We start from the raw sequence: 10,559 nt of genomic DNA on the forward strand, positions 1-10,559 counted from the left end.
GAAACCAGAAAAGACTGTTGGGGTCTTTTTCCCAGAATGTTACTTGTCACATCTCTGTAAAAAGCATTAAGGCACTTTTGAAGGATGATATAACATCCAAATGAATGTAGAAACTCTCTGACTCATGTGGAGCCCTGAAGGTCCCCTGAGCTCACAGTGGAGATCGCTGTGCTGAGATCCTGCAGCAAAGGACCTAAATGCCATCTATTCTCACCATGATGTAACAACTTTCACTGACAGGAACTGAGCTGTAACCTTGAAAAATTAAACAGTGAAATGATAAATCATTCATAGAATTTGACAAGTGCTCACAAGCAGGTCATTAGTCACCCCACAGTTGACTACAGCCTGAGCCTGCTGTAACGCTGTGTGAATCAGTCCTGTCACCGCCCGTGGGGTTAGACGGGAAGCACTTTGGCTCCCATGGGTGAAAAACATCCATGCCAGAATGAACCACAAGCCTGTTTCCTACTCTGGCTCTCCAAAGACAACTTATTTGTTCCACTTAAAAATGTATGAAAAATGCAGCCAAGCCCAGAGGAAAGGCAGCACTTGTGAGATGTGCTTGTTCTTCCTTCACCTACAAAACAGCCAAACAAATCCAACATTCCCAGAAACAAAACACATCACTCAACGGTCTATTACTTTTTCACAAGCATGCTTAATTGCACCCCCCCAAAGACCACAAAAACCAGATGGCACCCACCAAGAAGCTATTTCTGACTGTTTGCTGATCTGATGGAGCTCCTGATTTTTTTGTGCCAGAAGGACACTCCCAGACATTTGGGCCACTTTTGTCATCAATAATGCAAACTGGGATCTGAATGTGAAGACAACACAAAGCATGATGAACGTCAGTGACGTAAACAGTTGTGTGTTTCTTTTTATAATGTCATTACATTTGTTACAGTCAACACACATCGCATATGCTGGCTCCTTCCAGCTCCACTGACCTGCTGGTAGTTCTCCTCCTCGGGCTGGAAGCTGTTGTCCGTGGGCTGAAACCTCAGGTTGATGTGGGGGAAATTATGGAGCCAATAAGTCCACCAGGGCGCAATGTAATCCACCCGAGCCGAAGACATCCCTGCCCCGAGAAAAAAGTTGGGCAGCAGCCTCTGTTGACCGGAGCGGGCAGCTGAGTCCGGAGATCCTAACCCCGTCTCATCTCAAACAAAGGCAGGGGGGCGAGGAAGCATGCCGGTCTCCGGAAACACTCTGAAGCCGCGCATGAGGCACAAAATGTGACCCAAGTCCCGCAGATGAGCGCAGTTTGCTGCAAAGTGAAGATCCGACGAAGAAGCTCCAGAGCAAATAATATTATTGTTATTGGAATAAATCACAGCCCGTCCATGTCTCCGTGTGGACCCGTCGGTAGTATCCGACAGACAGACGGACCCGCTCCGAGCGCACGGCGCAGCCACCGGCGGAAGCGCGCACAGACTGGGGGCTCAGGACATGTGGAGACGCGGGAGCGCGCAAAGACAGCAGAGCCGGGGGAGTCAGAAAGTTAAACGCCGTCGGACCGATGAGGGGGAACTGCTGGATGAACTCAGAGCTCCACACAGGACGACCGGCTTTTATCTGTCCTTGTCAAGTCACGTTTCCTCGGACTCGGTGCGGATTGAGCTCCTGTGCTGCCATCCAGCGGCCAAACAGGACAAACACAAGCAGCAGCTTTTTATTTCTAATGCAACTATAAAGCTGCACACTGTGAACCTCAGCTGCAGTGACATTGTTTCACATGCACTCGTCACAATGAGTTCAGACTGATATCTAATAAATAAATAAATAGTCACTTTTTCTTTATCAGGTTTGTCATTTTTTTAAATGAGCTGCTGCTCTAATTATTCTGGGAGACAAATCTGTAAATTTAATGTTGAGATGGAACTTCTCCCACCAAGATTTATATCCTCATCACCAACCAGTATAATTAATAAGTACACATAGTGACATTTATGTAGATGCAGGTTAGAATGAGCACCGAGCTGCTCTTCCTACAGGGTGAGCCATCACCTGCAGAGGAAATGTACTCCATGTCAGCGTGTTCACACCTTCTAAAGAAAGTAGCTGAAAGTTATTGGTTTTATTTTCACCCGTCACAGCTGAGGACAGTGCCAATAGTTTAATTTAGTTGAAGACCTCACATCCTGTGGAAAGTTGACAGATCTTGTGTATGATTGTGATGAACATGACCAACAGCTCAGACAAATAACTTGGTTTTCCAATTTTTATTACAATTATCTGTACATCACGGATTTACTTCAGCTCCTTCACAGCCAGACCTGTAAAAAAAAAAAAAAACAAAGAAGGCAAATGTTAAATATTTCCAGTACTGACAAACCTGCTTGACAAGCTCATGTTTAAAATATTTAATTACCACTAATATATTAATTCAAATTAAACCTGCCATCATCAACAAAGCCAAGCAGACTGGTCTCCTAAATTAAAATTCATTTTATTTATAATATTATAATACTAAAAAATGATGAACAAGGTTTGAGGTTAAAGGTTGCAGAGTGTCACCAAAGGCAAAGGGCTCAATGCAGCAGGTGATTCAACCCAACCAGTGCTGTCAAAAGCATTAACTTACATTTGCATCTTCCAAGAAAGACTGAGTGGCACATTTACACTAAAACATTTTTCTCGCTGGGAAAGAGCTACTTGATCATCAGTTGCACTGTAATTTTCCATTTTTCACAACCAAAGACAGACACTGGTTTTATGACACTAGGTCACCCCATTTTTTTGACACTCACTCAAATGAAAGGAATGACAACACTAAGAGTTCAACCACATAGATGACCTTTAAATCCCATTTGTGTTGTCTGTCATTGTACAAAATAGTGTGTCATGAACAACATGAGGCGGCTGGTGGTATGCTGACTGCAGCTCTTCAGTATTCTGAAGACACTGCTGTTAACTGCCAGGAAAAGTAATTTTTCATGAAACCCATCTACCCCTTTACATCAGATTTTTAAATAGTTCACTACCGTTTTATCATTCTCCTAAACTATATTCCTGAGGCCTAATACATATGCTGAATGAATTACAAACACAAAACACCCGAAATGCTTTTAATGAAGTCCTGACTCATTTGCATCAATTTTAATTGGCGCGGTGCATTACTGCAGCTGTAACTATCCTCTGCAGCCACCAGAAAAGTCACTCAGGTACAAAAATAAGCAGGTCCATCTCACAGAAACATGCTCTAAGCCACTGAGGGACCAACACTCCTCACGCTGCCTTTAATTAGACTGAGGAAAGACGCAAAACGCAAACTTCAAATTGGAGCAACACAAGACTTTGTACAAGGTCAAGTGTACAGGCTCATTGAAATGCAGAGACACTTCTCTATTTTACCAACTGGGATTTCATTGTTAGGTTGCTTTTCTCACACACATTACTTACCTGGGGGCAGGGACTGCTTGAGCTTCTCGGCCTTCTCCTTGTCTGTGATGACCAGAGTGTACAGGTACCTGCTGCAGCGCACCTTGAACTTAACGTTGTCCTTGTTTTTCTTGATCTTTACGGCTGGAGAAAGAAAGGAAAAATTTCATTTATAAAATAAGATGTGTCTATATAGAAGATTTGAAGGCAGACCGAGTCCAGCTCTACACAAAGGAACACTTCTTTTTTTTTTTTTGATTGATGTGCATGTATTTATACTGATGAAAACCCATCTGTAACCTTGTATTAGAATTTTCTGGATTATCCTTGGCAGCAGGCACTGCCAAGAAGCACTCGTGAAATGGCCTACTATGGGGTGGGGGGGGGGGGGAAATAAAACTAAAAATCACATTAAATCACCTCACATTTATTAAAAATTTCATTCTCGAAGCATAAGCCTCCTGGTACACACCTCATTTTATCAAGTCAATGTGCAAATAAGAGACTCTGGGTTGCCCTTGAATAAATTGTCTCTCTTTGAGCCATTAGTCAAATTGAAGTCACAATTTGCCTAGTTAGCTGACTTAAAATGCAAAATTCTACACAGATCCTATTTTTGAAATTAAAGCTGCTTCTCCTTTTAGGTTTTAAAAACAATCCACCAAAAAAAACAAGCACATTTATCATCATTGTCTCATTCACAGAGTGACATTATCCGACCACTCTCATTAAGATAAATGCCTACTCAAGGAAATGGCCCTCAGATTAATTGGAATGGGTATTAATGTTTTAAAAGGGCATTTGTCCCAACAATAAGAACAGAAATACTTCACACGTCCTGTTTTTGTACCAGCAAATATAAAAGTTGTCTGTGCATATGCCCCGTTTTTGAAGATTGACTTCAACAGGTACCAGACTCTCATCCCTTATTCACCTCTGCATTGGAGGAGGGTGAGACGATAAGAGTTTAACTTACACTTGGCATCCTTCCTCCTGGCAGTCAGAAGGAAATCTTTGATTTCTTCTATTTTGCGAGGCTGCAAACGAGGAAACACAAAGGAAAATGAGCATTGACAATGACAAAGCATTGAGAACACATTCACACTGAAGCTGTTGCAGCTCTGTGGTGTTAGTGGACCGGTGGAACTGGGGTTTCTGTCAAAGGTCCGAAACTCAGCACTTGGTCCATCGTTGCTCTTGCAAGGTTGTGAATGCATCACTGGCACGACAGCCTGAGATGTTTGGACGCCTTGCTAACTGAGCACACATCTGCACTAGGAGCTGCATGACCAATATAAACAGTCCTGACTAACACTTCAGGGTTATTGACTTTGTCGATGTCTGTTTTTAGCAGAGAACGTGACAGCGGTTTGGCGAACATGCCCTCAGAAACGGACGGAGGCCGGGTGGCTAACAGCGGCACTATGCTAATGCTAATGCTAACCGCCACTTTTCACTCACTACATCACAACAAAGGCAAACTACACGTTCCGATACACAACTTTTAACAAGACGCCACACTACCAGACACATGGACTGAGAAAATTAATCTTTCAAACAAGAGGAAATCTCACCATGTTGCCGTTTCAGCGGACTGAGCTGCGGAATGAGCAGAAACACGAAGATGTCAGTTAATCGGTTATAACATCGGGCGGAAATGTGCGAGAAAATAAATGTTTATCTTGTTATGGAGATCCTGAACGGAGCTCTTACTGGTTATTAAACCAACAGAGATAAACGTTAGCGTTAAAAAGGATGGATGATGATTTAAACTGGGAGTTTATTTGTGTTGAGAAAGTGTAACTCACCTCAGCCTGCCAGCGAGGGGATGAAAAGGGGCGGAACTTCCGGGTCGGAAAGCTTTTATACTCAACTACGGCAGCCGCAGAGGGCCAACGTTACTCAAAAGGCGAATCATAGGCTGTTAATTATTATTAACCTTCACTCCGACGAAAGACAGAGAAATAAAGACACAAACTTACAGCTTTGTGCTTCTGGAAATGACAGAAGTAAATAGAAAATCAAGCCAGTTTAAAACAGCGGCATCCTCAGTCCGGAGCAGCCGTTTAATCAAGCATGTGGGAAAAAAAGTGGAATAACTTCTAAAATGAAATAACAATGTATGTATATTCATTTTCTGCTATTTTATTTTTTGATATCTGATATAGGACAATTAGCAAAACAAACCTAAACCCACGTGGGGTCAAGTAATGTTACTTTCATTTTGTTGTCATGGGCCAGTTAGATTTCACCATGATTTTGAACAACTGTTTTTAAAAACAAAGTGTCACTCCTACATTTGTGGTGCACATGTTCGTCGTGTTTGTCTTCAGAAGGAATCAACTGTGCCATTTGCAGAGTTCAGGTGAAACTTCTCTTGATATTGTTGCATGATGTTACATCCCTGTTTTCATTTGTCAACGTCTACAGTAGCGAAGTAACTACTCATACCGCTGACACCTTCACTTCGCCAGAAAAAGAAATTGCTTGGTAAAGCTGAAAGGCAAGGTTGACCTCATGTTGTAATGAAGTGCTGAAAAAAATGGCTAACCTTCTCACAGCACGTTGTGTCAGTGCTCAGGGTTTATCTTTCAGCCCAAGGTCAAGTCTGGCTCCAGGTGAGGCAGCATTTCTTCTGTGAAAAAGATAAGCAGTTTAATTGGGCTCCACTTAATCAAATTATAAGTGTAGTCGTTCAAATTAAGTTACAAATATGCTCCCTCTATCTATTTCTTGTTTTTAAATCTCATTTTATTCTACTTTTATTAATTTGTTTTAACCTGCAGCAAGGGTAGTTGAAGCAAGGCTGTGATCCCATAAAAAATTAAAAACAAAAAAGGTTTGTGCAAGCAAGATGACTTCAATGCCAAACACTGAGCTGAGAGAGTCAGATTGCTTTACATTTCACGCAATTGTTGCTTAGGAGAAGAAAATTTGACAAATGGTATGCATATTACAATTTCTTTCTTGCAAAACTGCTGTGTTGTGCTTTCGTTGTAAATATTCTGGCAGGTATTTCCTCAATTCCAAACTAAATGTAAATTATGGCTCTTCATTTCAAAAAAGAGATTTGCTTGAAGCACCCTTGAGACTACGCACACATTGAAAGCATACCCGCTGACTTATAGGTTCAATTCTCTTTTACAGTCAAAACAGATAAATCCAAAGGCTGCTAGAATAATAAGCCTTTAAGTATAAGTGCTTCACGCTGAAAAAGTCTCATCCATTATCCCAACAACCTGACAAAAATAATTCCATATATTTCTGACCTGGTGGTCCAGAGTGCAGTCAACACTTCTCCTTCACTCTCTGCTCTGCTAAGAAGATCAACTTTGGCATGAAATTGATGAATAAAAACAGAAAAACACCAGAACATCTTTTTTTAATTAACCTACTCTCCACCCGTCTGTCCACAGGCCACCCCCCCGCCCCCAATACTCAATCGGCACTTGTGCAACTGGACACGCTTCTCTCAGGATTTAAAATTTTCAGCAGGCTCGTGTCAATCAAGGTGAAAGACAGACTCCATGGTTTGTTTCAGTAATGATTCAGGAGGACCTCGACTTTCCAATCACTGCTCAGTCCAGATGCTCACGCTGCAAAATGGGTGTTTGTTTTTATACCGATTTTCCTTGTAGGTTCGCGCCTTTGCTTACAGTCACAAATCATTTGGCTCACAAAGACTAATGAAGAGTTTATCTCAGCATGGCTTTGTACTCCTCGCTGACAGGAAGATTATGTTCTATTTTTCCAGTCGACATTCAGTTACACTTGTGCTGCTCACAGTTTGGATTTCCTGATGTATAATACCTCCTCTGCCATGTGAGGAAATGCAAGAGGGGCTCATAGCTTCCTTAAAAAGCTGCTAGGTCCTCAGTCCACTTCAGATCACGTCAGTGTCACTGTTGTGAGGCTGAATGGACAGTGTGGAATTTAGCATAGCATTAGATAAAACAATTTAAAATCAAAATTTACCAGCTTGCCATAGTTACTTCCACCATGATAAGGAAGCATGTAAAAGTAGCCTCAAACTGTTTTTTTTTTTTTTTTCTGTGTATAATGAGCTCAGTGCACTTCACTGGGCTCCGGATCTCAATCCAACTGAACATCTTTGGGATGAGGTAGAGCAGGAGATTGGCAGCATGAATGTGCAGCTGACAGATCTACAGAGATGACACGAACTGAATCTTACAGGGAATCTCTCCAACATGTTGAATCACAGCTGTGAAGAGGCTGACGTGGCTCTGCCCAGTATGCTGTTCCTGACCATCTTCCCAGTGACTTTGTTTGCCGTTCACAGGTGACTAAATGGGCAGCATGTGACCTTAAAATAACAAACATTTAATTAATAACAGTGTGCTGTAAAAAACATTTTGATGTAACTAATTATGTACAGGGTATCTGAGAACTACCCAAAAAGTATTGCATCAGTTTGTGTACACTTGCAGCCTCTCACACATGACATCAGTTCAAAATCACGTTTATGAGAAACTTTCATAAAAAAGGAATGTGTCATAAACTATTAAGCTGATAAAGCTGAGTTTTTTGGGATTTTTTTTTTCAGCCCAACTCCAAAACACGACATGAAATGTTCGGTATCTTTCAAAGCGTGGTGTGGATGGGGGTCATCTCGGCCTCATAGATTATAACAAATGACCATGCTTAGTTTAGCGAAAAAGCTCTTTTTGTCCTGGGATGATCTTTATTCCATTTGCTTTCACAGCAACAAACACGATCCTCTGTGCCAAGCTGCTTGTAATAAATCAGTCTGATTATATATATATATAGATAGATAGAGAGAGGGCGAGAGAGAGAGAGATTCACAGTTACAGTTCAGGGCTTTTAACAGTAGAGGGCAGTGAATATCTGTTGATAAGGACTTGAACAGGGTCTCATCCTCATTGAAGACAATGGGAGACGCTGTGGATCAAGGAATGGACTCACCAGTTCTCCGTAGTTTGGAAAGGGGAGAGACTGCAGAACTGAATGTTGTTTTCTGTTCACTTATATTTTGAAATTTGATCGCATAAGATTTCATGTGACTGGAGTTAATCAATAGATCCCCCATCACCAAGCTTACTGTATAGCCCCAAATCTGCTGAAATATCGACTAAATTATGAATTAATTTATTTTTTTGCTATAAACCAACCAAGGACTCCATTTATCAATACACCTACACTGACTCCACTGTTCAAGATACACATTCACATCTCTACAGATCCCATGAATCATCCCAGAAATGACCTTAACCTTTGTTTTTTAGTTTTATCACCATGTATGTGTAAACATACTGGGAATTTGACTCCAATGTTTCTATCTTGGACTAGGGAAAGACAAAAATAAATAAAACATTTAAAAAATGATATATATATATATATATATAAATAAATAAACATATATACATTGAAATGAAGCATTTGTATTTATTTTTCCAAAAGGAAAAATAAGATGAATTCAGTTCAGACAGTTCACCTGGGGCTACTGGTGACTTATTTACAGAACAGCGTTTGCTTGTGGAATCATTTTGCACCGGGACCTCATTGAAAGTCATTTTTGTTTACAGACACACCTGGAGTTCAAACAGTTAAACTATTATCTTCTTTTTGTGTAAACGTAGTAACTGGAATAAAAATGTGTACCCTCAGGCTGAGGGATGATAATGGTTTGTAACGATGTGCTGGCTTATTAAAAAGGGAACGTGGGGTTACGGGGAGAAGATTTTAGCTCAGAGATTTTTTTTACTGTAACAGACACACAAAGCGTGGATGATGGAATTTCAGGAGCTCTACCACAGACATTGTAGGTAATGATACACATCATTTCTGCCTACAGGCTTGTTTGGGCGACAGCAGATGCAGTTCTACCCGGTAGCTAATGAGTAATTCGGTGGAAGGTTGTGTTATTAATCACACTTTGATCTATTGGTGAGAGGCAAAAAAAGACTACCTGAAATAGTTTACTGAACCGCCATTATTGGATTTACTTTGGTCATGAAGTCTGTAGATGATTTTAAATGCACGTCTACCATGAAAGCACTGTAAAGTAGATCGGAGGGGTGGGGTGTGTTTATTCAGGGGATTAACCGCCAAAATAAATTCCCCCCAAAAAAGTTGTTATTCACCGCAGGAAACCACCTCCAGTAATAAAATGGGATGAAATACAAAGGCTTAAAAGTTATTATGAATTGAAATGAAGGCCTGTGTCATTGAAGATATGCTCAAGTGTGCCTATCATTAGAAATGCAAGAGCAGAGTACTTCAAATTCCTCACTAGCGCACCACTTCACTAATCTCCAAGATTATTGATCGGATTGATTTGCCAAGTATTGATCCCTTTTGTGACAGCCTTATCAGAGGAAAACATAAAGTACATCTGCAGATGAGCAAAAGATTATAGGAGTCTGTGAGTTTACCCTGACAGAATCTCAATGCGAATGTGCTCAGGCTTGTCAGGGAAGCTGCAACTGTTGATAAAGTTCTGTGAAGTTTCTCACTTATCATGTCCAAACACCAAACCGCCATGCGAGGAATCAGTGTGGAGTTTGTCACAGCACGCAGTCGTTTAAGCCTGTTTAGTTAGAAAAATGGCACAGAGTGAAGAGAGAGATGAGGAGGAAGAGTAGAGCGCCACAGAATCTGGCAGCAGAGTGTAAGCAGAAAAGCAGAAGAGGTTGCCGGGGTCACAGCCAGTAATAAAGACCAGTGGATGCTTTACATTTGGGAATGTTACATGAGCTTCTACTCCGTCCAGTCCATGCCATTAATCGCTCTGAGGTGGTGGATGAATTTCATATTAAAGGTGGATATAAGTGAATAAATGGATGATTCATTTTTTTTTTGTCAGTGCAAGCAAGGTTAAAATGGTTGAGCTAGACAAAATGTTACTTGTGTCAAGTAACCTTTCGGTAGTAAACATTTTATCTATTTGGTCAAAATCAATTTAAAGGCACTCTTTGTAAGTTATGCTATTACTGCATCCAACATTGTCATTAACAGAAATCAGCCTTGAAGCGGCTTTGTGAGTTCAGGATCAAACTTCATCCCTTTATTATTTGTCTCAAAGCTAGAGAAGGCAGAAAAGCTTTCTATTGCTTCTATTTCTATCATTCCTTGTCTTCTACTGAGGATTTGAAGATTGCATGCCGCAGCCCAGTTTACTTGTCTTGTAATTT

General features: G+C 40.9%; 2 protein-coding genes across 3 annotated transcripts in view; both read right to left on the reverse strand.

The window, feature by feature from the left end:
• ttyh2 (tweety family member 2) overlaps positions 1 to 1,535 on the reverse strand; it is a 48,536-nt gene extending 47,001 nt beyond the window's left edge. For both annotated transcript variants that reach the window (XM_029527540.1, XM_029527541.1), the window contains exon 1: positions 954 to 1,535. In XM_029527540.1, coding sequence (XP_029383400.1) covers positions 954 to 1,082 — 129 coding nt within the window. In that variant the 5' untranslated portion in view covers positions 1,083 to 1,535. The remainder of the gene's footprint in view (positions 1 to 953) is intronic.
• A 678-nt stretch (positions 1,536 to 2,213) lies between these two features.
• On the reverse strand, positions 2,214 to 5,217 carry rpl38 (ribosomal protein L38). Its single transcript, XM_029527894.1, has 5 exons — positions 5,196 to 5,217; positions 4,962 to 4,986; positions 4,364 to 4,424; positions 3,409 to 3,531; positions 2,214 to 2,282 (listed from the first exon to the last, which is right to left on the reverse strand). The coding sequence occupies exons 2-5, from the start codon at positions 4,962 to 4,964 to the stop codon at positions 2,257 to 2,259; spliced, it is 213 nt and encodes a 70-aa protein (XP_029383754.1). The 5' UTR covers positions 4,965 to 4,986; positions 5,196 to 5,217; the 3' UTR covers positions 2,214 to 2,256.
• Positions 5,218 to 10,559: the final 5,342 nt, after the last annotated feature.

This window comes from Echeneis naucrates, chromosome 19 (genome assembly GCF_900963305.1).
Source record: "Echeneis naucrates chromosome 19, fEcheNa1.1, whole genome shotgun sequence".
Lineage (NCBI taxonomy): Eukaryota > Metazoa > Chordata > Actinopteri > Carangiformes > Echeneidae > Echeneis > Echeneis naucrates.